Source organism: Theobroma umbraticum, unplaced genomic scaffold (genome assembly GCF_002168275.2).
Source record: "Theobroma umbraticum cultivar Fairchild unplaced genomic scaffold, ASM216827v3 scaffold_95.0, whole genome shotgun sequence".
NCBI classification, from domain to species: domain Eukaryota; kingdom Viridiplantae; phylum Streptophyta; class Magnoliopsida; order Malvales; family Malvaceae; genus Theobroma; species Theobroma umbraticum.
The window spans coordinates 11,351,579-11,378,776 of record NW_018397257.1 but is presented as its reverse complement, the minus strand read 5'-3'; the positions used below and the strand labels follow the sequence as shown (position 1 = coordinate 11,378,776).

Sequence of the window (27,198 nt, the reverse complement as noted above, 5' to 3'; positions counted from 1 at the left end):
AGACAAATCAAATAACCAAATTATGTCATCGTGAAGGACAAACCTAGATGAAAAGCAAAGGTGGCAAACCTTAAACGACAAGGCAAGCCATGTGTATAACTAACGATGAACTACAAACTTTTGCCTAATGAAACATATAAATTATGATGGGTAGTGATCATTTCTACAAGTTTTAGATAAAAATTTGAATAACATGATAGAGACAAGCATGTTCAATGATCATGGAGACATGAATTTCAATGTTACAAAAATCAGAAGGTTAATGGAAAAATCTGATCTGTTTAAGCTTTAAAGACGTAAAAGATTGATTTTTTGATGATTTGTTGGGATAATTAAATTTTTGAGAAAATGAACGTAAATTCGATTAGTGGGGTTAAATTCAATGAATGAAAATTAATTAACATTTATCAGATGTAATTATCCATTTCATTGTTAGGGAATGATTTTGAAGAATTATCACTACTTAACATTTATGATAATTTTAAAAAAATTCGATTCATCTAAATAATTTTAAGAGTTATCCAAGTAATTTTAAATTAAATTTGGAATGATTATTGACCTTAAATTCAAAGCACTTTTATCAAATTCATGAAATTAAATGAAGGGAAACTTTCTAATGAATGTGGCAATCCTTTAAACTAAGCCTAGAGACTTCCCCAATCTGAATGTAGCTTAATTCCTATTAAAAAAAAACTTACCATTGTTAGGATGTAAATAAAATCTTTGAATTTTATAATTCTGAGTCTTTTTTTTTAATTTAGAAAATACACGTGGAGACACACACGCATTCCTTGAGAAGTTGCAGAAAGAGTGGGGTTAGTGAGCGTGTGAGGAGGTTAAAGGACATTATTGAGTTACTATAGTTGCCTTTGCTTGTTAATGAGAAAATATTAATGCAAATTATTAAGTTACTGTTTATCTAAATCATTTATATATATGATTGGGTCAAAAAAACAATCTTGGCTTATCAATAATTTCATACCATTATTCATAATAATAGCCTTATATTAATATTTGCCAGATTCTTGTGCTAAAACTATTTTTGTATGAACTAAACCATGGTCTTTCTTCATTTTCTTGACAACATTGACAGTACTGCTAATAAAGTCAAAATATATCCAGCTGTGTGTGAAGATTAATTAAGATTCAAGCATGCAAAATAATGGAAAGGTGGAGGAAAGAGTAGAAAAGCAAATCAATGATAAAAAGTAAGAGGTTTCATACCAAAAGCCAGGAGAGAGAAAAAGAACATGATGGTGAGCGTTAAGTATCATTTTTCTTTGTATTTGGACTGTCTCCAGTTTGGGTTTGATTAAACTCTATAAAAACCAGACAAGACCTGCATTCTTCATCTCCCAAGATAACGTCCCAGACAAAAATGGCCTCAAATTTCTGCCAGAATCTCCTTTTACTTTCTCTTTTTCTGCTCTTTGCATCATCATTCTCAGCTAAAGCTGATTCCCTGAGGAAACACCAAGTTAACTTGTCTCCAACTTCTAGTCTGGCAAAGCAACAGGCAGAAAAGCTCATAAGAGGACTCAACTTGTCCCCAAAAGATGGTGTGAATGCTGGTTTCGATGACCTTGCTGTTGAGACTTCGAAGGTTGTTGAAAAGCAATTCAGTTTCCCTGTCCTTGGTGCTCCTGGGCCTTCCATTCAGGAGTTTGGTCACCATGCTGGGTACTATAAACTTGAACATGCTAAAGCTGCAAGGTAAGCCATGAGTTCTAAATCATAAGTAACAAATTCTCTCTTCTTCGATCAACATCATACGTATGTAAGTATAAATTACAAGCCCAGCAACGGAAAACTATGTTTCTGGCTATTGCAAACATGTACAAGTTGGAAAATCATGGCACTATTAGAACTGGTTGCGAATGAGAAATTGATGCACATACCTTGCTTGATTTCCATTCAGATTTCGCCTCTGTTCTATCATTGTGTGCTAAAAGTTCCCTCTTTGTTTCTCATTAACTGATTACGGATTCTTTCTCTCCTCTTAACGTGGCAGGATGTTTTACTTTTTCTTCGAATCAAGGAACAGCAAAAATGATCCTGTAGTAATTTGGTTGACTGGAGGTCCCGGATGCAGTAGTGAATTGGCATTGTTTTATGAGAATGGTCCTTTCCATATTGCTAAAAACTTGTCGCTTTTATGGAATGACTATGGCTGGGACAAGGTATCTGATAAGAGTTCCAAAACTTTCCTCTGATACGCTTCTATGATACTCTTATGAATCCACGTTGCGTTGTTCCTTGGCAGACATCAAACATTCTGTATGTAGATCAGCCCACCGGAACTGGTTTCAGTTATACTTCAGATGATGATGACATTCGTCATGATGAAAATGGTGTCAGCAACGATTTGTATGACTTCTTGCAGGTCTATCTCTTTCTTATTTATGTTCTGAAAACAGTTCAGGATTTATCAGAATAAAACAGTTCATCTCAGAATTCAGTTGACTGTAAACTGTCTTCTGTACTTTTTAGGCATTCTTTAAGGAGCATCCTCAGTATGCTAAGAATGACTTTTATATAACCGGAGAATCTTATGCTGGGCATTACATACCTGCTTTTGCTGCCCGAGTTCACCAGGGAAACAAAGCGAAGGCGGGAATTCATGTTAACCTGAAGGTATATATACCTTTTCACTTCTTCTATATACCATTGGAATACAGACCTTTTATTTTGATGTTCTGGTTTTAGATTAAGTTTTGAATGGTTGAACAGGGTTTTGCCATCGGTAACGGCCTAACAAATCCTGAAATACAGTACCAAGCGTACCCAGATTATGCTTTGAACACAAGTTTAATCACTCAATCTGATTATGTCAGAATTAAGAAGCTGGTTCCAACATGTGTCCAGGCAATCAAAAGATGTGGTAATTCTTCACTGCTGATAGCTCTGAAAGATTAAAATCATATATCTATGTTTTTTCTTTTGGAATTCGGTTTTCATGTTGAACCCATGTTAGGCTCTAGTGGAGGAAATGCTTGTGTGATGTCTTTCTCTATCTGCAACAATATCTTTAATCAGATCCTGAGTATCGCTGGTAATGTAAATGTAAGTAAGATACCACAACATTTCCTTGTTTAAATTCACCAAAGAAGAAATTACAATTCTCATATCTTTGGCTTACAGTACTATGACATCAGAAAGAATTGCGAAGGAGACCTGTGCTACGACTTCTCAGACATGGAGACATTCCTGAATCTGACATCAGTCAGGGATGCACTTGGGGTTGGAGAGATGGACTTTGTGTCATGCAGCAGCGTAGTATATGATGCAATGATCATGGACTGGATGAAGAATCTTGAAGTTGGGATTCCGGCTCTTCTTGAGGATGGCATCAATGTGCTTATATATGCTGGGGAGTATGATCTTATCTGCAACTGGCTTGGTGAGACTCTTTGCTTCCAGCTAGAGCTCCTTCTTGAAGAAAATAATAGACTGTTTGACCTGCTAAACTATTGTCTTTTATCACTTGGGGTAGGAAATTCGAATTGGGTTCATGCTATGACATGGTCCGGCCAGAAAGAGTTTGGGGCAGCTCCCACCGTTCCGTTTGTAGTTGATGGTGCAGAAGCAGGGCAACTGAAAAGCCATGGTCCTCTCACTTTCCTCAAGGTCTAAATCCCTCCTTCATATTTCCTTTTTCTAATAATTTAAGTTTTGAAGTGATGATGACCTTCACTGTTTGCATTTGCAACCTGGGAAAACCCCAAAAAACAAAAATACAAAAATGCAGGTTCATGATGCTGGACACATGGTTCCAATGGATCAACCAAAAGCTTCATTACAGATGCTGCAGAACTGGATGCAGGGGAAGCTAGCCTCATACGAGACAGCAGACAGTTGAGTGTCTCTCCCAAATTACACAATCAATCTGGATTTTAGGCACAAATGCATTTGTAAATTCAAATTGTGATTTTCCAAGCTTTTCATTGTTCCAAACAGTCCACTCGCGTGGCATTGGCCATTATCCAAGAAAATGAGAAGTACATTGACTAATCTAACGGATCCAATTCTTTTCTTTCCTACCATTGTGCTTGCTATTACTGACAAATATCTTAATTAAGCAAGAAGCAAGAAAGAAAAGTTATTCACTCTAATAACCTCATAATAAGCTCAAAATCCCAATATTCTAGTACAGTGTTTCTCAGAAATAGATAGAATTACCATAACCAGAAGCTCTACAAGCACCAAATGGTCGAATTAAACAATCTTACAAAATATCTTAGCTCAACCTAGTCTAGAACATCACTGAAGCTTTGTGCTGAACCAAGAATACTAAGCAGCCTTTTTTTTTGAAGAGCAATGCAAATTTCATTAACTGGAGGGAATAACATTTTCTCCTCCTTCTGAACAAGACACAACAACGACAAGAGAACATGAAGATTTGGTTTGTATACCAGTGAAATTTTACACTCAGCCTGGTATATCTCTCCAAAACTCCTTCAAAAGACTCAAGCTCCCTCTATCCTGGACAAAAGAATAACCCCACCATTCTCAATACAGACCAAAAAACATCTCCCAATCAGCTTCCTAACATTACATGAAGCCCCCAGAACCCTCAGCTCCATATATTACTCCATATAGATCTTTCAAGGTCTCAATCACTGGCTGAAAACCAGACCTCAAAGGAACAACTGATGTCATTCGCAGATGCTCTGCATTACCCCTTTTAGGCTTGCTCAAAGTGATTCTGAACATTTCTCCCACCAAAGCATTACTAGCATTTTTAGCTGTTTAAGCATCAAACAAGCCAAAACCTTAGAGCATAAATTGGCAAGCAAGTTCCCACTTCCCATGATGAGAAGTGTGGCTTTGAATCAGAAATACCAAGATGAAATAAGCTCTGAAAGTAATTGTAAATGGAGTCATTACTCTCTTACCAGCCCTCAAGCCTGGGGCATGAGGCTCGAGTGCTCTGACCCCAAGCACACCAAGCCAACAAGCCGAGGGCTTGTAACAGTAAACAGTCATACAAAAAGAACAATTCTAAAACGTACTCCTTTACCCTATACTTGGTTCTTTACGAGCCAAAACAAAATCACTCATAAATTAGGAAGTCTTAAAGGTTTAACCTTGCTCACTTGAAGAATCACCTAGCCATCTTTCAATCAAAATAGTTCCTTTGCACATAAAAGTGATTGCCAAGAAAATATCGGGAGAATGAATGAAATCATAAAACTACCAGTTGTAAGCAATCGTGGGCTTATGGTCTACATCCTTATTCTCAACCAGCTCTACATTGCAAATTCACATAAACATTGCTAAAACAAGAAAGATACCAGCATAAGGGTGAAGGGTCGCAAAGTCAAAGAATTGCTGAGCAGAACAACCAAAGATGACCTTAGCAGCCCTATCAAAGCATACCACGTTTAAAACCTTTGTGTCTGTTGCTATTGAGAACTGCCAAAACACCCAAAAACAAAAAACAAAAACAGAGCAAAAGAAACACTTTAGCAGTAATCAACAAAAGATAGAACCTTTAAAATCCAACTAAAAGAAATAAAGAATAAAAGGGCATAAAGTTGAGATGACCCAGCTAATGAAAAGCCAAGAAAAAAGAAAGAGAAGAGGGGGGTTACGGTGGAACATACAAGAAGGCGAAAGAGACGTTTGAAGGGGTAGCGGCGACCCTTGCAGGCGTTGCAAAAAGTATGGGAAGGGCTGTCAGGCATTGGCGTTTCACAATTAGAGCAGGCTTTGTAACAAAAGCTGGATTGATCCATTGCTAGCACTGTGCATATCACTGTTGTAGGTTTATCAATATCCATCCCTTCTCTCTCTTTCCTTCTGGGTTTCTGCTTCTCACCCTGAGTATTACAAGCACTCCCCCCACGCCCTGTCAATGCCCTTTTTAAATTCCTTCTTTGACAGTTTGACTTGCCCCTCTCAATATTTATCTTTGGGGGTTTCTTGTAATTTGACATAAAAATATTTTTAATTAGAAAAGGAAAAGCCAAGTGAATGAAGTTTTTTTATACTCTGCCATTTCCTATGTTACCATCAACTTTGGCTACAAAATTCCCATCTCATTTCCGTTGGCTGCCGATGCCTGTAAACATGAACTGAGACTTGGTTACTTTACTTATCTGGGGTGACCTTCATTGACAGACTTGGAAGTCAAGAGGAAGGCATCCACAGTTACATTTTTTTTTTGTTAGATAGCAACATCCTCAATCAACTGTTGTAGCAAAATAGAACACAATTCGAGCATTGCCTCTATTTCATGACACTAACTAGCACAACATGGCCATATTAAACCATTGGGAGGGATGATTGTATGAAACGGTAAAATGTTTATAGTTTTGAACACTTCTGCACAAAAGTGGTAGCTCGAAATTACATAGACTGTATAGTGGCAGTTTGGGTATGATTGTGTGCAACTTGCTGAAGGACTTGACTACCATTGACATGTGCTTGTGAGGTTATACCAGATGCGTAGCTGAGAATGGAGAATCGGTCCATATGGATCCCCAGAAAAGAAATAAGAGGATCTGCTCGAGACCTGCTGATAACAAACTTCAAGTACTGAGATTGAACTGTGGGAAATTGCAGCAACCTCTTATATCCCACTGTGGTGCCATTAATCACTTTCTTCCATCCACCTCCATTCAGGATCTCAAGATTGAACTCGATGATACGTTGTCCCATGTGAATTGGCTCTTGAACTTGCAAGACATTGAAAGATAATGATTCTTGAAGGTTTAAATATAAGACCCAATCAGACTGATCCTCTTCAGGAGCCCAATAGGTGTAAATACCGTCTTCAAGTACATTATAGGGGCTGAATTGAGAATTATCATTGCCTCCGCGTATACTGCTGGCATTTAGCATAGCATTCTTGGCCAAATTATCCGAGAATATGGACCTCCGAAGCTCCTTGAATTCTTGGAGCACTTGAATATCTTCATCTGAAATAAGACCTGACGAATTTGGAGGCACATTTAGCAGCAAAAGACAATTTCGACCAGCTGATCTGTAGTATATGTCAAGAAGCTTCAATGCTGACTTTGGAACTTCAGATGCATGCCAAAACCAACCAGGGCTGATTGAGACATCGCACTCAGCAGGTACCCAGTCATGTCCATAAGGGTCTCCTGCTTGAGAGTATCTGTTAATCAAACATAATTTCATGACACTCAGATAGTTTGACTCCAAAAAGAATGAAAAGAACAAAAAAGGGACTGGCTTGTTAGTGATTTGAAGCAAGCACCAAGCAGGAGCATGACTTCATAGCATCCGAGGGAATTAGGATGGCATAAGCACTGGGTAGCAGATGGTTTTCAGCAAACCAATCATCTTCAGCTGGACATAAATCTAAATTATCACTTCTAACAGGTGAAACAGGAAAATATGCTTACTGAGGATCAGTTCCACCAATTTCTGCATCGCTTCGATTGAAAAGAGACCAACAACTAGAACCAGCGATGCCAGCCTCATCGCCAATCCACCTGGTGTCAGGACCAGTATCAGAGAAGATAACAGCACCTGGTTGGAGCTGACGAATGAGACTAAACCAAGCATCAAAATAATACTCCATATCTTTTTCCCCCTCCCCTTTTGCGCCATCCAACCATACTTCCTTGATATCTCCATACCTGCTTAAATTTGAAAAGAGAAATTTCATTCCTCAATTCTCAACCCAAAACAACCTAAAATGGAATAAATAACTATGAACATAGGAGTCTCTCAATACCATAATTACTTGATTTGGCAGAAATTAACCAAAAAGAAACCTTGAAATTTGAAAGAAAAACCAAGCTTCAATTTAGTTGAAATTTACTCTTACAATCAGCTATCTAGAAGTAGAAGCTAATGCAATAGTTATAAAACTTATCAGTCCCATAAGCAAACGACTAGTTCATATGAACATAAATCAATGCACAAAATCAGAGCACAATTTCCTTAAATGTAGAGAGGATTAAACACTAAAGAAAGAAAGACAAGGCCAATGTAGAGAATAAAGATTACCTAAGTGCTAAATTTAGAAAATGAACAATATCAACAAGCACAAAAATGAGAAAAACATACCAAAGATTAGAAACAAAATCAAGAGAAAACTTAAAAAACCAAACAAAACAATCAATTACCTAGACAACAACTCAACCATCTGCCCCATATAGAATTCATTGTACTCCACAGTCTTCCCATAGCAATTCTCATGCCTATCCCATGGAGATAAATAAAGCCCCAATGCTACCCCAGCTTCCTTAGCAGCCGTAGCCAGCTCAGCAACAACATCGCCCTTCCCATTCCTCCACGGACTCGCCTTCACAGAATAATCCGTGTATTCACTTGGCCACAAGCAGAAGCCATCATGGTGCTTTGCTGTAAGGATCACCCTTGAAAACCCAGCTTCCTCGGCTACATGCACCCACTGAGAAGCATTTAGTCGGGTAGGGTTGAATACAGACGGGTTGGCATGGCCTGTGCCCCACTCCGAGTCAGTGAAGGTGTTGGGTCCAAAGTGGAGGAAGAGAGCCATCGAAGAGAGTTGCCATTGGAGCTGAGGAGCTGAAGGGAGGGGTAAAATGGGCAAAGGGGGTGGCGTTTTGAGGGCGGTATGGGGAATGAAGGTGAAAAACAAGATGATCAGGATTGTCAAAGCGCGTAGCGAAATGGGATTTGTAGAATTCAAGGCTTGAGTTCGCCTCTTGATGTTTCTGACGTTATTGTCGTTGCTGTTGCTGTTGTCTGTGTTCATGGTGAAAGACAGGAAGGAGAGGGGCAAGATGAAGTCTGAAAAGTGGATGTTTCAGTTTCTAAACTGAAAGTGTTAAATCTGGGAGAACGACTTTCCGTTCTTCGCATTGATACTCTTCAGTTCCCAGGATTCAATGCTGTGCTTCATCCTCCTTTCAAGACTGCCCGAGCCTTCCTTTCGAGATTTGACCATGGGGTTGTTGCTGATAATTACACGGGGCCACGTGCAAGGAAAAGCTTGGCACGGTATGGTATGAGACTATGACTCTATTTCTTGGATAAAATGAACCGGTCAAGTCAAAATTTATGGGATCAAATGTATGTATTAATTCCTTCCATATTCAAATAGTTTTAACCATAAATCTTCCCAGCGAGGCAACTGCTGTAAAAATGGAGTTTGCTGCAACATTTTCCAAGTTCCAATCAAGGGTTGGGAACGAGGATTTAGAATTTTGATGCAATTGGATGTTGGGAGTGTTGCCATGACTTTAAGCTAAGATTGCCTTCGAGTTTAAACATCGCATTTCCTTTGCTTTCGAGATAACTACCCATGGGCGGCTGCTATTGCCTGCTTGGGTCATGGTCATGGAGAAAGGAGGAATGGCTTCCATTTTAACGCATATGTTCACCAAAACAAGAAGTCGATTCGACCTTATCATCAAAATGAAAGACGCTTTGCAAATTGGCAAAGGATGAACTTGAAAGAAAGGAAAAGAGCAACCAAATAAGGTAGGAATAGTAATAAATAAGTTACTAGTTAATTATGAGATAATCATATCTACATTCGATTATAAAATTTAAATTTAATAATTAAAAAATAATTTTATTTTTATTTATTTTATATTCAAATAATTTTTAATTATAAATAATATATCTATTAAAATTTAATATAAAATATATATTAAAATCATATTATTTATAATTAAATTCAAATAACAAATTCTCTAATAACACCGTTACTCATACTCTATCCAAACCCATTTATGTAGGTATACTTACGAATAACGACCTTGGAGTATCAGTTACCCAGAACTCCGTCCAAACCTATTTATAAAATACCCTAATCTTAATTGAACGGATTAAATTTTGTTAAATACTTATTTACATACATCCCATTGCCATCTCTAAATGTGGTCATAGGCATTCCACATTGTAATGGGCTGAAGGCCTGGCCAGATGCTTTGGGCTAAGAATTGGGCTTATATCTATTCAAACGTAGTTAACCATGGGAACCAAAGCCCATCATTGTAGGGTTGGCAAGGCAAAGAGGGTACAAACCCAACTCAAATTTACTTAATAAAAGTTTATTATATTAAATATAATTTAATCATTTTTTTTCGTGGGATAAAAGAATTTTAAGATCAAATGGTACCAAACTACCAATCGAAATTACAAAGAGTATCTTTATTTGAGGAAACAGAATATTCCTTTTATTTTCTTTTTTGATCTGTTGTTTAAGAAGGAATATACCATAAATAGTAGTATATGCCATTATTAACTTCCTTTTTTTTTTTAGCATTATTAGCTTACTTTTTATCTTGTTGATGCTCTTTTTTTATTTTTAATTAAGTGGAAATTTTATTTTCCTTTTTTTAGAAAAAAATTGAGTGGAATTTTTTATGAATTTATTAATAACTAATAATGATTATCAAAATCTTGAATTTTTTTCTTTATTCATCTTTCTATTTCGAAATGTCTCAAAATGAAATATTTTTTTCGAATATCTAATACTTTTATTTGCTTAATTTTAATTTGTTTTTATAAAGTTTTTTATTTTTTATATTAAAAATATTTTTGGTTTTTTATAATTTTTTTTTATAATTACTTACCAAAAAAAAAAAGTCTCTGCATGCCTACCACTAGGACTTACCTCTCTAGCTGAAATCCAAATACATTTTGCAAGAAATTGATATAATTTTCAAACCAAATTTTCTTACCAACCAGATCAAATGCATAGATCTTGTAAGGATGTGAGACATGACAGGAATCAAAGTCTCATGTCTAAAAAATGAATGAATGAATTAAAATAAAAATCGAATATCTTTTTTATTTTTTCAGTAAAATGGATACAAAGGAGGGAAGGAAATGATTTAATTAAAGCCTGCGTTTACACGAGTTGGTTGATTGATTGATTGACTGATTGGTTACCGTCTGATCTGAGGCACCTCTCGGCCAACAAAACCCGCCACGTAAGTCCTCGTCCGAGTACGAAAACACTTATTACTCGCTTTATTAATTAGCCACGTCTGATTTTGGAGGAGAAAAGGATAAAAACTGACCCATAACCACGCGCCAGTGAAGCCGCCCGCCAGTGGGGGCCACGAAAAGGGCCCGAAGGAAAAAAAAGGTGACACGAAGCTCGAGGCAGAAACGGACACGTTTCGAGCAATAACAAGCACGAATCTTGAAACTGATTATATTTAAAATAAAAATTCTTATATTTAATTTTTTTTTTTTTATTTGCGATTGTAACATGGCGTACGCAACATGTTACGTCATTGGAGACAGCTAGTGAGAAAAGTGATTTTGTCCTTTGTCCACTCAGAATCCCAGTTTTCTTTTTGGCTTTTTTTTTTTTTAAATTTTTTCATTTGAAGCCTTGAGTGAGAGGACTTCTGTTTGACTTTTGTCTCATGGGTGGGTGTTCTCAAGTTTCCATTCTTTTTTCCTATTTTGGTTCAAGACCCTCTATTTATCATAATTTTCTCTTTGCTCCCTCAACTCTTCTTGAATTTTCTCAAATAGGACTATTTGATCTTGTTCTTATGGATTTCAATCCTTCAATGTCTTATAATTTAGTTACTGTTTTGTGTCTAAGTATTGGACAAAGGAGAATGAGTAAGTTTTCTATTTTTTGGGCTTTTTAACTTTTTTCTAAAGACAAATCTTTAAATTTTTTTAAAAAATTCTAGCGATCTCATAGTTATTCTTTAATAAAATTAAGTCTAATAATCAAATACTTAAAATATCACCGTACTACTCCATTTCTCTCATTCATTGATTATAACTTAAACGTATCGTTACACTGCTCTGTTTCTCTCATTTGTTGATTATAATAATTATTAATTTGAAGAACGCAAAGCGTTACCTAACTCAATTTCTGATGAAAATCGTTACGAAAATCTTGCTGGCCTTCTACTTGAGACTAGATATATAAAATTTAATGTGCAAGTTGTTATAAACAAATACATTAAAGTTTTAATTTTAATTTTTTATCTATGTCCAATAACCTCAAATTCAATGTGCAAATATATAAAAATGTCAAACTTGGAGATGCATTTAGAAAACTAGGGGCAGAGGTGCAAAAGATGAAAATAAACAAAAGTCTTATTAATTAGTTCATAATATAATATATAATATTCCAAATTATAATTTAGGATTATAATAATAATGAAGCGGGTACAGCATGCAAAATTTTTCTAGCTTAGTTTGCCAACCGTTGAGAAAGGGAAGAAGAAGGAGAAGAAAAAAGAAATTGATCTCTCTTTCTTGTCCAAGAGTCAATGCAGATGATGACACTTGTCTTTTTAATTTTTAATTTTTTAATGCTTTTTTTATTATATCCAATCATAGATTGATTTGATTAAATTAACCATCTGTTTTGTTATTTTGATAGTGAAATCTTTTAGAACCAAAACCCTCTAAAGATTCCTTTGAGAAAGAAAAGACAGAGCTACGAAGATTCATTTTCTAGAGAAGTCTTTTTGTTTAATCAATTAAAATCTGAATTACTCTATTATTGATTTATAAATTTTTTATACTGCCAGTGAACCAATCGTTAACATTTTATTAAAAAACTTAAAACATAAATATTCATTAAAAAAAATTTAATTTGATCATATTTTATGATTTGGGTTTAATGATTAATAAGATTTGGGTTTAATGATTAAGTATCCTTTTACAGATAAGATTTGGGTTTAGGTATTTTTGCAATCATATGCTTGGTCTGCATGCATGGTATATATACTTATGCATACAAACAAACATAAACCATATGTCGGTAGTTTATAATTGTATAGTTACATGTGAAGGCACTAATTAAGTATGTATATTGACAAAAAGATTAAAGTAGAAAGCAAACATAATCAAACAAGATTACTTATTAATTAAACAATCAAAATTAATGCATTCTTTGACTCATATTAGTCATGTTACATATAAGGTTAAAAGAGTCTAATGGAGGAGAAAAGGGAAAAAGAGTTTAGGTGGAGGATATCCCTTTTAATCCTTATTTAGAAAGTTATGTACTCAAGGATATTATTTTTTTTGTTTGAAAAAAGAAAAGTAACTCTTTATTGAAAGCATTTTTTTTAAAAAGGGAATTAAGGTGAAATATGCTATTATATTATGATCAAATATAATATTGATCAATTTTATGACAGTATTTGATTGAATTTTTTTTATATCTATTTAGTTTTTTTTATTTTTGATAAAAGGTAAAGAAAATTAAATATCTTACAAAATATTCTGTTAATAAAAGTAATCAATTTCGTCACTTTATGTCTAAGAATCAACAAAATGACAGTATACTGACAAAATTCGACATTAACTCATAGAATAAGGGGTAAATCTGACCTTAACCTCAAAAAATGGCAAAAAAAGGGCAATTGCCTTTATGGGTTAGAGGTCAACGAGAAGGGTTGACTCTTAACAATACACAACAATTTGATATTGAAAATTGAGGTAGAGATTGGTGTAATGAGCTTGCTTGTACTCTAGGTAACAGGCAGAGGCATAAGAATAGGAACATTCAAGCCAACACATCTTTGCTTCCATATCTTTCATTTCTCTTAAACAGCTGCCAATTTGTGCTTGCAAATGTAATTGAAAGGATAAACACACATGAAATGTCATGTACATGTCTTGTTTCATTCCATATATGTGTAAATAGCATTTAATTCACTGATAGTATGAATTGCCGTTGGTTTAACATGAGATGAAATTAATTAGCTTGTAATTCCAAGCCAAAGAGTACTGTCCCTATCTATGGTATGCAAAGTATGAAACAATTAATTATATTAAACAAATTAAAATAATTTAAATTTGTCGGGATCCAATCTTGATCTACTTTCTCCAAGTTCCTTGGTCACGTCTCACTGCAACAAACAAATTAATTAATTACAAAGCCAGTTATAGTAGGAAGACATGCTAAATTATTGCTGAAAATGATAACATTTCTATATGAGGGAAAGTGTGTATACATATATATATATATATATTTATAAATGTATAGCATGATATGCTGTCAAAAATTTTAAAAAATAATACTAGCTAGTACATAATTATTATATGTATAATTCACTTTTATTCATTAATTAATATCTTGCCAAGTCTATTATCCATATAAAAATTGCATGAGAACATACGTCTGCAGTGACACAATCAAGCTTATTAAGAAAATATTGTTCTGTTCAAAACTTAGAATCCTTCTTGTAGTAATTAATTACAAAATTAATATATGTGTAGCTTCAACGTGTGGTATTGATAGCTCTAATTAACCTATTCGCTTAACTATCAAAATCATATTTTTTTTGAAAAGGCACAGAATATTTCATTAATGGGGAATTTTAAATCTCGCACATCACAGAGAAATATGACCTGATAAAACAATGAAAGAGAATTTTGCCCTTTAGAACGGGCATTACAATGTGGGGTAAAGCTCCTTATCACTGAATACTCCTATTTTTGCTGACCCGTCAATTAAGAAATTTGTCTATCAAATCAACTTATGGATATATAAGGTATCTAGCTTTTCAATGCATATGATCATTCGCCTCCTTCCTAAAATTAAATTTTGTTTTGTTCATGTTTAGTTTTCTTTGCCATGGATCACATGGTTGTTGGGGTTTTCTTTTTTCTTTTTCTTTTTTTTGATGGACCAAATTATATGGGGGTAAATTGCTTTGTGCTTACTAATAAGGAGTCAAATTCAAACCAAGCAGTGCTTGGGAGGAAATTTCTGCTTATTATTAGTATATATTTTGAGTAATATTGAAGAAACAGAAGCAAAGAGTCGTGGAAGGTTTTTCCACCTGTTGGCTATGTTATATGCTTTGTTTAATACACACTGTCTCTCCTGTGCCCTACATTTACTTATTTGAAACAAATTAATACTTCCCTTTTACGGCAATAATTTCTGGCTTCCTTCTTCCCCACTGTGGCAATTCTTTTCATAATTATGTGATCAAGTTGCTTAAAAAGATTTCACTTCAATGATTTTCTAATTTGAAGTAATTAGATCCTCTTTATGAATTATAAGTTTCATCACCCATGGTTATTCTTGTAGGTATACTAAGCTTCCCTTTAGTTTTCATGATCATGGGTTTCAATTAGTCATCCGTCTAAACTTGTCTCTCAAGCATATATTTAGGGAGACAAACAATTTCGTCGACGAATCTTTTATTATGGGTTAATCTTCTTCTCTTCTTTAAAAATTTCTTTTCCATGAAAAGAGAGAGTCAGACAAACACTTGTATTGGGCAATAGACTAGACAAGGAATAACCCTCAAAGCAAGCATGTGTGTTTTATCTGTCATACACATGCGCTACATGTATAAATGCAATGTTCACCTTAAATGAGTCAGCGTTTCTCTTTTTGGAATGCATATAACAACCCCAGGGGAAAAGTCTAATTACAGCACCACCACGGTAAACACAGTTGTAGTTTGTTTTTTTACGACCTAGACATGTCCCATGGTTTAGGCTCATTCCTTAAGGGTCCCTCAGGCCCTCTATTCCCTTGCATCACACAGCAACAAAACGAGGGCTCCCTAGTTAGGAAATGTTACAATGTTCCAGAAACAAAATCTGCAGCAATTGCTTGCCTACTTTTTTCACTTTCTACAGTGTGTCCCTATAGCTATATATGTATATGATGAGTCAACAGTTCAAAAGGGAGCTTTGATGAGTCAGTCGGAAAACACCTGATCAGATGAATTGAGGACAAAGAATCTAATAAATGGGGGCCCTTCTCGTTTCAATGTGTTGCAAGTAAATTCAAATGGTATCTGAAACTCTAACACACAGGGTGCATTTTTGTCCTTTCATGAGATGCTCACATACATACATACACATGTATTAGTTTTGATTCTTTTATCGGCTGGTCTGATTTCAAGCGATACTGATGTTTCTATGTACATCAAGCATGTGGTCAAAGTTCACTACTACTAATAATTAATGAATATCTAGTCATAGAAAGATTGATCGAATAACCTGCATAGTCTTCATTGTTTAATTTTTGGTAACCAAACGTTTACCATCAATGAAGTTGAGGCCAGTTAGTTAGTTATAGTAATTAATGATTGTCTACCTGGAGAAATGGTCAGGGGTTTGGAAAATTTGTGTCAAAATCTAGCTAGGTCATGTGTTTCTGTAGTTCTAATTACTTCATGGGCTATAGCCATTTTGTATATTTCTACTTAACATGGACTTTGGATACCTATGAAAGAAGGAAGACAAATAAAAACCAAAGGGTTTTTACTCAAAGGCACCAAAAGTATTTTGTTGAGATGGAAAGTTCTATTAGCTTAGCTAATTGAGCATAGGAGTTAGAAACTGATATAACTTGTCTATCAGTTTGACTTAATGTAACTCTGAATAAATTAAGTGAAAATGGTTTTTTTTCTTAATAAAAAGGCAGCAGGCACCACATTTATCCCCCACCAAAGTTTATTAGAAAGGGAGACCTTTGGGTTCTTAAAGAGGTCAGCAGATATCTAAGGGATCACAAGACTTCTGCTGGAGAGAGAGAGAGAGAGAGAGAGAGAGAGAGATGGGGAGGGCTCCTTGCTGTGACAAGGCAAATGTGAAGAAAGGGCCATGGTCTCCTGAAGAAGACTCAAAGCTTAAGGAGTACATAGAGAAATATGGAACTGGTGGAAATTGGATCGCTCTCCCACAGAAAGCTGGTAAAAGATAATCAGAAACAAAGATGCCTCTCTCTCTCTTTATCTATCTATCTATCTATGTAGCATACTTTTCATAGCTAAGTTTTTGTTGTCTTTGAATCAGGTCTGAAAAGATGTGGGAAGAGCTGCAGATTGAGATGGCTAAACTACCTCAGGCCTAACATTAAACATGGTGAATTCACTGATGAGGAAGATAGGATTATCTGCAGCCTGTTTGCTAGCATTGGAAGCAGGTACTCCTAGCTAGTTTCCGTTTTTGAGGGTTTCTTCTTCTTCTTCTTCTTCTCTCTCTCTCCTATTGGCTCGTGATTTCAAAGGAAAAAACAAATCCAAATTTGTAAGGGTATCAATCTTTTCCTTTTTACCAAAATTATCAGCTGCCTTGATGAAGGAATATTAATGAAATCTACCTAAAAGGGTGACAAGAAAAGAAAGAAAATTTTTTAAGCTGTTTGTATAAAAAAAGAGAGTAAATTTCAGAAACTTGGTTACATCAAGAATCTGCTATTTTGGGATAATTCTTCTGCATGCATGCCAAGCTTAGATTAACATCATCACCTACTTACAACTGTTAACAAAGAGCACGGATTTTGCTTCTCATGGAACGTTTTCTTTTCTAACATGTAATTTGCAGATGGTCAATAATAGCTGCTCAGTTACCCGGAAGGACAGACAATGATATCAAGAACTACTGGAACACCAAGCTTAAGAAGAAGCTCATGGCCATGACTGCTCAATCCCAAAGAAAACCACCTCCATTCCCCTCTTCTCATCACACTCCCCTGTTTCATCTCAATCCTTATCATCACTGTACAAAGACTGCAGTACTTCTTATTACAGTACCCCAAACAGATCTTTCACAGCCTTTGAACCCATGTCATCAGTTCAATCTGATCTTTTGAACAACAACAGCAACACTACTAATTTTGCTACCAATTCTTCTCTTATTCACACCCCAGAGAGTTTGGTGAGTCACATGCAGTATTATCCCGTGAAAGAAAATTTTCTCATGTTTGGGAGTGAACCAAGCTGCAGTTCTTCTGATGGTAGCTGTAGCCAGATCAGCTACGGCAGAGAGATCAAGCAAGAAGACATGAGTTTTCAGGGTTTTGGTGCCTCTACTGGGTATGAAGATAATCACAAGTTCATGTTAGATTATGGCACCAATAATGGAGGTGCAAATGTTACCCAATGGACTGAGAAGCCAAGTGGGTACTATGGAGAATGCTCATTAGACTATGATCTTGAAGATGTTAAGCGACTGATTAGCTCTAGCAGTACTAATAATTGCTGTAACAACAACAACTTCTTCATTGATGAAAGCAAGACACAAGAGAAAGTCATGTACTACTACTACTGATGGACTGACTGCAAGTAAAATCAGAAAGATTTGACGGGCAAGGGGCAAAGTGAGGGGTGAGGGGGGGTGTGGGGGAGGAAAGGTTTGGGATGGATGGATGGATGGATAGATGGATTGATAGTGGAGAGATTCAGATAAAAAAGACTTTCAGTTTCTGGGGTTTTGTGTTCTGATGAAATGAAACATTTCTTCTTTTGACAGTACATGGTAAAGCTTTTTATTTTGTGCATTTCTTTTTGGGAGGTGATGATGATGTCATTTCTGTACGGACCCCCACTGGCAACCCGCCCAATCAGAAATCAATGTTTATGAAAACTAGACAAGTAATCATATCATTCTAAGAACAAGAATCCTGATGTCAAGATAAACCAAGCATGCACTGTTTTCCCTGTTTTTAATTTCCCCCATCTTGTTTTTTTCTCTGCACTTTCCTTCCTGAATTTCAATGACATTGGCCAGTAATTTAATGGGATTGCAGTTCCAACTGAAAAGGCAATTACAGCCCTCAGAAAACAATATTCTGTCCCTCCAATCTAAAGGGCAGTAGGGTCTTTTTATTTTGTTCCAGAACCCTTTTCTTCTCTTCAATGAACTAGGTCAGACTTGAGGGCGGAAACTTGTTTCCCCATGTATATTAAAAACAGAAGGGATGATGGTGGAAAATTTGGAAGTTTATGGAGGGAGCAAAAGCTCAAGAAAATGACTTGCACTTGCAAACATAATCTCAGTTTTTTCTAACAGAATCCTCTTTGATTATCTATATTTACTGTTTTAAACCATTGATAAAGGTCATCAACTCTATGCATATGTGTTCAATGTGATAACATTAAACAATTCACAATGTTTGTTTGGAAGTTGGTTTGATCTAATCACCATTTGAAAATATAAACATGAGTAAGACTTTTTTGTTGCTAGCATTCTGGATTCAACACAAAGGCATAAGTCTCTCTATATTGCTCATTTGCAATTTAGGGTTACATATGAATTATGAATACTACTCTTTCTGTCCCTTTTTCTTTGATTTTCATGAAAATTAAGATGAAAATACTAATTAATTGCAAATAAACTGTATTAAGTAACTTGAAGACAGTTGGAAAGCTAAACCAAATGAAAATGACTATTGAACCTGAAAGTTCTATGGATGATTTCCTTATCTCAAACATAGATTAAATACGCAATTATTAAATGTTGAATAAGCTATATGCTGCATATATTCAAATTAGTAGCATGTAATTTCTATAATGTATTAATTAAATGCAATGAGAAATTAATAATCGTTCTCTTTTATCAATCTTTTGCAGACGCAATCACATAAGTTGGCATTTGCGTTTTTGCTAAATTGGCTCATTTTATCTCCTTTTGGATAGTAAAAGATTATTATAGAAAATAATTTAACTATTTGCATGGGTGATAACACTCTCTCTTTTCTAATTATAGTTTTATAATAATTAAATTGTTCTTTTTCCAATATAATTGCTGGTAGGTGACACTGCAATTGGCTCAGCAAGATATATTTAATCAAAAATTCGTAAATTATTCAAAATTTTCCCGTTGAATCAACCTATCCACTATAGCTGGAGCTTGATTTTCTTATACATATACTCATGGTGATGCTTAACATTAATCTTTACATATTTGTCAATGAATTAAATCTAGAAAGATTGAAGTCTACAAAATTTCACATTGTGTTGTTGATTGACAGGGAATCCCCATTGGGAAACAGTCCAAAGGACTCCAAAATTGCATGATCACAAGATCTGTCAGGCTGTATCACTGTGTCATGAGATTCAGCCTTGTTTTTTGTTTATAAATAAATAATATATATATAAAAATACTGTTCAAATCTGAAACTTATGTGTGTGTGTATATATATGTGTGTGTGTGTGAATATGATTTCTAGGGGTAAAGATAAACTGGGTTGCCAGCTACATTTTGGCTTAATAAATTGGAACTAGTCAGCATGGTTTCTTTAGGGCATACCTTTGTTTTTGAAGCAGTGGTGGAAAGGCGTTTCCAGAAATGTCTTTTCTAGTGAAGGTCAAAAGAGTGTGGTACCTACTGACAGACTGACACTCAAAAAACTAATAATTTTTCATTTTTGCAACCTTTGGTTTTTTAAAATGAATAGATGATCTGTTGTCAACGTATAAGAGAATTCTCTTTTCCCCCTTTCTTTCTCCTTTGGATATGGCCTTGGAAAGATTGCAATATATGGCTTTACAGCTGCTTTAGAGCTTAACCTCCCCGTTGCTGATACTAAGATTACAACTAGTAAGAGGTTTGAACAGGTTCCCTCTTTCTAGTGTCAACTAGTTTAGTTGATAAAGTTACTTTAACAAGGATTGTATTAATAATTGAATCTTGGTAATCTCACCATTGTCAATGATGAAAACATTCAAGGAAAAAGCCCAATTTGGATGGGTTAACTTTTGATCAAGTTGTTTATTTTGTTTGGGTTTGTATATTTTATGTTGTTTACGATTATCTTGATCGATTTTAGTTAAATCTACATTATTTAAGGTCATCCTGTTTAGTTTCAATCCAGTCTCCATGTAATTACCTGTTTGTCAGGTTTTTTACATTTGTTTTTTCTATCAGTGATGATAAGTTGAATCTATATTATTTATAATTGTTTTGTTACCCATTTATCGGGGTTTTTGTATTTACTTTTTCTATCATTGATAATGAAATATCTCGATTAACTAAGGCAAATTATAATGAGTTATAGGGATACTTTATTGCATGCAAAAGAACCAAACCAACTCCACGTTAAACAACTCTTGAATTGGAGACCATAAGCCCAATGGAGCCATCACCTTTTTGAAGTGTGAGCGTTGGAAGATTATAGCAGGCAGGGTTGATGTTTACAACTAAACTACCCCTCATATTTCAACTAGATTATACTATAGAATTCCAATTTCCTCGATATTGCAAATGATGTTTGAAACCTGAAGCACCAATCCTTGAATCCAAGTTTTGAAAAAACCAAAGAAAACCCATCATGCATGATTCAATGGTTGAAGTTTTTGTACTTTCCCCCACTCTGTTTATCTGCTTTCATGGCTTGACTTGGCAAACACTAACTTTCCCATGGTCATATTGTTCAAACAGAAGTTTGAAAAAGGCCTGGAGAGATTGACCTGAGCTTTATGGTAATGCTTGAAACAATTCATACAAAACGGCTAGAATAGTCTAAAAAGTTCACTCTGGTTTCACAAAACCAACAATTTAAAAAGCCACAGTTAAAAATTCCCATTATTCTACTTTTCAAAAAAAAAAAAGAATTCCCATTATTCTGTTTGAAGTAGTTGACAATGACAAGCAGGAGAAAACACACCGGAAACACAATGTGCTTTTATTGAAATTTCCATGGATGGGAAGGGCAGAGGTCCACTCTGGAGATGATCTGGAAAAGCAGAAGAAATGATGTATTGGGATAGAGACTGAAGCTGAGGCAATGTGTAACCCTGTTTCCTGCATCAACACCGATATGTATCAGATTGACTTGCAATGATCTACAGAGAGAAATACTAAGCAATAGGAACAACCCTTCATACCTCCCACCCCCCCCCATTTCACTATTTATGTCTACAAAGTTCAAGATCAAGAAAGGAATCCGGAGGGGGATCACCAGGTGCAGTACCATAACTGTTGATTTCTATCAGGTGTGGGAGACATATGGATAAGCAGCACCAGGGTAAAAGTAGGGAAGAGAAATATCAAGTGGTATCTTTTCAGAATTGGCCAAACAAAAAAATTCTTCAGTTGTTAAGAAAGGTTTTGGGTATGAATTTCCATTCATGCTAGCTTCATTATGGTGATTCTTTCTGGCCAAGCCATTAAGGTGATTTCCCATAACGTTATGTCCTCTGAATTTAAAGCTAAAATGAAAACTTAATTTAAATACAGCAATAGGGACCATATATCTTCAAACGAATAAAACTTCCACATCGTATGCGGTAAACAATCAAAAACCTTTTGGTAACTCCTATTTCCCATGGGTAAGACGCCATATCCCATGCCCTATAACTTAACACATGCCTCCAGATAGCCGAAATACATATTCCAGCATCAAAGAACTTTGTTGACTCTCTCTGGAAATATTCTTCCTGCAAACTGATACTTAATGGATTCCGACACACCAAACACAATTAATCAACTTGAAAATCAGAAATATATCTTTGCTTTTACCAAACTTGTAAAATGTAAATAGTCATAGACACTCAAGCGTTATGGCCATGAGATCAAGTCACAAAGTCCATCAAAAAGGCAGTGGCTGACGACAATCAAAGTAATCATAGCTTTCACTGAGATTATTAAGTCAATCATAAGTGGACCTATTTTTGACAGAAGAGGAAAAGCAAAAACTTAAAAGCTACCTGAAGTTTCTGATGCATTAACTCAAGCCAAACCCCTAACTACTTCTCTAATAGTTTTGAAATCAAGGATTTCGATCCAGTAACCATCAGGATCCTTAATGAATGCAAATCCTTTCATCTTGCCTGCATAACAGATTGATAGATTAGACATGAGTAGAAGCAATTTTAAAAGGTTAAAACTCAAGAAATATTTTGGAGGCTTTTGCTGTTCTCATTCATGCCTTGTGAGTATAGGTTAATATTGCTCAAAATAGAACCTTGTAATACCGACCGGTGCTTTTACTTCATGAAACCAAATACAAGTTTATTACTAATTCAGGCATCTCATTAAAGTAACTTTAAATGACTGATAAAATGAGTGAACAGGGTGACACATATTCCTAGTATTTTGATAGCAGTAGCACTTCAACAGGGGCTCTTGCTATCCAAGAAATCAAAATGTGGGAAAGTGTAATCGTACTATAAATTGAGTAAATATCTGCTTCCAAGTATGTAACCAATGCTCCTCAATCTGGGTAAGAAAAGAATTAATCCTTGGAGTAATGCTGGATTATATAAGTAAGTTGATACATACAAATACACCATAACCAAGTGCATCATGTGTAACATTAACACTAGTAATTGTTCTTAGTGTGAAAAGGATGCCACTGGTAGAATGTTATCAATGAAAATAGGCAAACTGCACACAGCCAAAGCCTGTTCAGAGAACTACCCTACTTGGCAGGTCAAGAAGAGGATTTTAGCTGCATAAGTAGAGAACACTCCCTTCTGATTCTTTATCATTCTTCGAAGACAATGAGTACTTTAACTGTCCTTTTGGTTAGCTGCGTCTCTCTACATTTGTTTGAGTACATTATGAATAATTTTGGTTACAAAGAGATATATGCATAACTGTTTTTGCATTTTTACGTTTTCTCTCTTTCCTGTTCTCACATTATCTGAAGACTTACTGATAATTTTAGACCTAAATTACCATCCCTCATTAGTTTTTCTCCTTTGGGGCCTAATTGTGGGCACTTTGCCTCAAACTCAAAATCTCTATCCAACCTCAAGCTCCAAATCACCTAAGTTATGCTGATGTGATAAGTTACCTTAACAATTTATTAATTTCCTCAAAAGATAATGTCACAATTTGTCTAGCAAACTACCAGTTCTCAATACCAGTAATCCCCACCCAAAACTTATATGGAAATCATAATATCCATCGAGGCATCGTATTATTCTTAATAAATTCTATAATCTAAGTGAAATGGATTACCATCATCCGGTTTTTTGACAAACTCTACTCCAAGGCGTTCAAATCTCTCACATGCCTTGCGTGTATCATCCACAGTGATGCCAATATGCCCTGAAAAGGAAAAAGGCACAGTTAGTACCTAAATATCCCAAAAACTCCTCATCTAAAGAACCCACACATTTAGAACAGATAAAAGTCAACACTCTTTTCTTCTATCAGATTGAGAAGTGAATCCATCCAGAAGCAGCAACTGCTTGATCAATTACAGCATGGTTGTCAAGACAAGCCAGCCGGTTAATTGAAAACAAATGGGGATATTTTAAACTACACTTATTTGAAGAAGAAAATCATAAGACATTACAATAACAAAAACCAAACAAAGCCTTTCCTACTGTGTAGGGTTGACAAATCATAAGAAATCCATGGGTGAATAAATTCAGTTAATCCTAACCAATAAAAACCAATATTGCAATAACAACACAAGATGGTGTCCACATATGAGATAAACCTAAACAAATGCAACCCAACGAAGATTAGTACCACAGTATGAAGATATATTGTTTTTCCCCATCAATATCACCGAATAAAAGCATTATGGGGTTTTATAAGGCACAACAAATGAATGGTATATGCCATCAAAATTGTCTAATTCTCTGATTTCTGAACCGAACAGTTAGAAGAAATAAACATTACAAAGGAGGCAAATCTATTCATACCAAAGCCATGAGGATCTGAATTGCCATTGTGATATCCTTTGAAGTCAGGGTCGCTTTCAGTACCCCAATTACTGTAGGATGCATTAAACCGTTAAACATGCTAAGGCACAAGAATGATGACTTTGTAAACACAAAAAGAGAACTAGATTAAAAACTATAATAATAATAATGTGTTCATACTGCGTTAGTTCAACTGTTGCTGGTTTTCCAAAGGTCCAAACTGTTCTATCAATTGGGTCACTTGGAGCTGATGCAACATCCTATAGCAAAGGAAATATGCATCTAGAATCAACATCATTACTATTACCAAAATGGTGAGGCCTAATACGAAGAAGGAATAGAAAAGATACTCCAATAAGCCACTAAGAGCAAAGACTTATACAAGATTACTTCTTGCAATGTACTTATATGGATTTTACCTCGTAGCCCAAAAAGTACAAGGTAAACTTCAATTCTGGAACATCTATCCTCTTAAGCAACCTGAAAAGATAAAAGGTAAAAAAATCAGCTCATATTAAGCTTTAATAGATTACATGACAAACCAAAGCACAAGCACAAGAATCAATTCAATCAAATTAGATAACAAAGGGGAACAAATACCAACAGAATTTACATCAAATTAAAAAAAAAAAGTAAAGGGAAAGTGAAGAATAACTTACGACATGCCTAATACACGAGAGTAAAAATCAAGACTCACTTTTGGATCCTTAATTCGAAACATCTGCAATAAAAAAACAAACCCCATGAACATAAATTCCTTAAAATCATATTTAAACCCAAAAAAAAAAAAAACTTACAGTTTGCTGCATGAAATAGCCTTTGGTGGCTTCATCAGGGGTAGATTGAAGTCCAGGGTTATTAGCAGCTGATTCTTTCAAGCCTGATGATGCCATTGAATACAACCTAAATCGGATTCGATCCTACAAAATAAAAATCCAAACTTTTCGATCAAATTACTAAAAAGAAGATGTTTTAAGAATTGGGTTCTACATTTCAGATGTTAAATGACACTGTCAAAGATCATTGAGCTTGTTTTAAAAAAGTCAGAACCTTTGGTTGATGGGTTTGTTTTGAAATGAAAGAAAATGAGAGTAAAGGAGGTGATAAGCAAGGTTGTCTGGTTAGGTGAAGCACAGAACATCGAGAAAAAGCGGCGGTGATTGAAAACAAAGCCATATTTTTTGACATTAACAAAGACAATTTTTGTACCTTTGAATTTTTATGAGTTGGTGAGAGTGAAGAAGTGGGCTGTGGCTATGCGTCGCTCAATGGATTTATAGATTTTAGATTATCCAATACTAAAGCTTTTCTTTATATATATCTATATATATATATATATATATGTATGTATATATAAATGGGTTTCAAGGTAATATTATTGGGTATTTAAATATTTCAAATAAATTTTTTCATATATGAAAAATTATTGGTATAAAACTTAATTTTTATGGAGTTTAAACCTATTGGTAGTAATTCAATGTCAAGTATGTGAGATAACAAGTGCTTAAAAATGTAATTTTAGTATAAATATGAAAGGTTTGATTTGACCAGTCATACATTAAATGTATATGTAAAAAAAATAAATATCATACTCTTTTCTTCTTTTAATATTAGCAAAAAATTTTAAAATCTCCATCTAGAACAGTCATGTGATTTAATGCATCATGTTAATTTGTTATAATAGATAGTGACATAACAATATAATCATGTGATAATTTTTTTTTCATTATTATTTTATGACAATGTCATGTGAATATGAAAATGACAAATATATTTTCTCTGTCTTTTAATATTAGCATAATGCCTTAAAATCATTGTATAGAACAATTATATGGTAGTATCAATAAAAGTTATGATTTTGGCATATTTTATATTAATTTTTTAAAAAGTCTTATAAAATAAATATTCAATACCTTTTAATACCAAAAAAATATAAAAAATAATAATTTTATTATATATAATAAGTCAAAATATTAAGTCTCTAAAAAATTTAAAGAGACAGAAAATGAAAAATTATAATTTGATCAAACCACTAATTTCTTGAATTTCTATAAAATTCTTAGGATTTTAAATTGATAACCCCATGTGGGTAGGTAACTACTGACAAGTAGGGCAGAGTGTCACGGGGCGATACTTAAGACCACCTTCCGTGCGGCCTTGGGCTCAACCCTTATCTTGGCACTTAGAATCCAAGTCAGCCTTAGTGCTTCAGCACTCGCCCAACAAGCACTCAACACCCACACAATGGCTTTAAGCCGGCAAGCAAGCTTGCATAAACGAGGAAGGAAAAATGGGAAGAGAATGCTAGAGAGAAAAACTAAGCTTGTATTGAATGAATTGAGATACAAGTGTGTTGGATGATTTACACAAGGAGGATGGGGTTATTTATAGCCAAGGTTCCCCACCCATTTCCCTCCAAAATTTTCCCTCCAAAAGATTTTCCTCCAAAACCATTTGGGAGGGAAACTAAGGTTTCTAGAAGCTCATTTGGGAGGGAAATCCCTACATGGGTCTTGGTGGGCTGGCACCCTACATGGGTCTTAGTGGGCTAGCACCCTCTTGGGCCTCTTGGCGGGTCTGGGCTGTGGCCCGTGACAAGAGCATATGATTAGTTCGATTAGTTTGATTTTGGATATCTAATCATTGAACTAACTAAACTCATGTTTAAAATTAACTGAAATCAAACTAAATTTCACAAATAATCAAATTAACCGAAATCGAATTAATTCGGTTAGTTCCATTCAGTTTTCAAAAATCAAACTTGAGAAATTTCTTTTTCTTTGTTTGTATATATTTATTTATGTTGTATTTTTTTATAAATCAATATTATAAATATATTAAAATGATGATAAACAATTAGAATATATAAGATGGATATTCATGC

At 34.9% G+C, this 27,198-nt stretch overlaps 5 protein-coding genes across 6 annotated transcripts; 2 read left to right on the top strand and 3 right to left on the bottom strand.

Moving 5' to 3' along the window:
• The first annotated feature begins 1,214 nt into the window (after window positions 1–1,214).
• On the top strand, window positions 1,215–4,011 carry LOC110411856 (serine carboxypeptidase-like). The gene is given in 10 exon segments (XM_021422194.2): window positions 1,215–1,713; window positions 2,012–2,180; window positions 2,264–2,383; window positions 2,491–2,634; window positions 2,731–2,881; window positions 2,975–3,063; window positions 3,142–3,400; window positions 3,494–3,627; window positions 3,749–3,773; window positions 3,776–4,011. Coding segments are annotated over 10 exon segments (1,548 nt in total). The 5' UTR covers window positions 1,215–1,378; the 3' UTR covers window positions 3,898–4,011.
• Window positions 4,012–4,118: 107 nt separating this feature from the next.
• On the bottom strand, window positions 4,119–6,047 carry LOC149527477 (replication factor-A carboxy-terminal domain protein). The gene is made up of 3 exons (XM_089782854.1): window positions 5,607–6,047; window positions 5,295–5,415; window positions 4,119–4,745 (listed from the first exon to the last, which is right to left on the bottom strand). The coding sequence occupies exons 1-3, from the start codon at window positions 5,937–5,939 to the stop codon at window positions 4,552–4,554; spliced, it is 648 nt and encodes a 215-aa protein (XP_089638980.1). The 5' UTR covers window positions 5,940–6,047; the 3' UTR covers window positions 4,119–4,551.
• A 147-nt stretch (window positions 6,048–6,194) lies between these two features.
• Window positions 6,195–9,097, bottom strand: FUC1 (alpha-L-fucosidase 1). Its single transcript, XM_021422196.2, has 3 exons — window positions 8,103–9,097; window positions 7,374–7,610; window positions 6,195–7,123 (listed from the first exon to the last, which is right to left on the bottom strand). Exons 1-3 carry the CDS (start codon window positions 8,714–8,716, stop codon window positions 6,352–6,354), a joined length of 1,623 nt encoding a protein of 540 aa, XP_021277871.2. The 5' UTR covers window positions 8,717–9,097; the 3' UTR covers window positions 6,195–6,351.
• Window positions 9,098–16,433: 7,336 nt separating this feature from the next.
• Window positions 16,434–18,011, top strand: LOC110412673 (uncharacterized). Its single transcript, XM_021423269.1, is given in 4 exon segments — window positions 16,434–16,622; window positions 16,726–16,855; window positions 17,257–17,399; window positions 17,402–18,011. Coding segments are annotated over 4 exon segments (990 nt in total). The 5' UTR covers window positions 16,434–16,486; the 3' UTR covers window positions 17,983–18,011.
• A 3,117-nt stretch (window positions 18,012–21,128) lies between these two features.
• Window positions 21,129–25,624, bottom strand: LOC110412801 (lactoylglutathione lyase family protein / glyoxalase I family protein). 2 transcript variants are annotated; one of them, XM_021423426.1, is made up of 9 exons: window positions 25,524–25,624; window positions 25,112–25,234; window positions 24,974–25,035; window positions 24,734–24,794; window positions 24,495–24,574; window positions 24,315–24,385; window positions 23,620–23,709; window positions 22,362–22,484; window positions 21,129–21,456 (listed from the first exon to the last, which is right to left on the bottom strand). In XM_021423426.1, exons 2-8 carry the CDS (start codon window positions 25,205–25,207, stop codon window positions 22,384–22,386), a joined length of 561 nt encoding a protein of 186 aa, XP_021279101.1. In that variant the 5' UTR covers window positions 25,208–25,234; window positions 25,524–25,624; the 3' UTR covers window positions 21,129–21,456; window positions 22,362–22,383. The 2 variants fall into 2 exon arrangements, with proteins under 2 accessions (XP_021279101.1, XP_089639064.1); XM_089782938.1 differs by lacking the exon at window positions 25,524–25,624 and adding an exon at window positions 25,365–25,516.
• Window positions 25,625–27,198: the final 1,574 nt, after the last annotated feature.

Bases quoted from the DNA above. Each gene is read 5' to 3' on its own strand.
- LOC110412801 (XM_089782938.1), bottom strand. From the start codon at position 25,502: ATGTCAAAAAATATGGCTTTGTTTTCAATCACCGCCGCTTTTTCTCGA. The intron at 25,036-25,111 runs GTAAGTTTTTTT...TTTTTATTGCAG, and splicing joins GCTATTTCATGCAGCAAACT to ATGTTTCGAATTAAGGATCC. The intron at 24,795-24,973 runs GTAAGTTATTCT...TTATCTTTTCAG, and splicing joins TCTCGTGTATTAGGCATGTC to GTTGCTTAAGAGGATAGATG.
- FUC1 (XM_021422196.2), bottom strand. From the start codon at position 8,716: ATGAACACAGACAACAGCAACAGCAACGACAATAACGTCAGAAACATC. The intron at 7,611-8,102 runs GTAATTGATTGT...AAATTTAAGCAG, and splicing joins ATGGTTGAGTTGTTGTCTAG to GTATGGAGATATCAAGGAAG. The intron at 7,124-7,373 runs GTAAGCATATTT...TTTGATTAACAG, and splicing joins ATTGGTGGAACTGATCCTCA to ATACTCTCAAGCAGGAGACC.
- LOC149527477 (XM_089782854.1), bottom strand. From the start codon at position 5,939: ATGTCAAATTACAAGAAACCCCCAAAGATAAATATTGAGAGGGGCAAG. The intron at 5,416-5,606 runs GTATGTTCCACC...GTGTTTTGGCAG, and splicing joins AACGTCTCTTTCGCCTTCTT to TTCTCAATAGCAACAGACAC. The intron at 4,746-5,294 runs GTATCTTTCTTG...ATGCTTAAACAG, and splicing joins GACCCTTCACCCTTATGCTG to CTAAAAATGCTAGTAATGCT.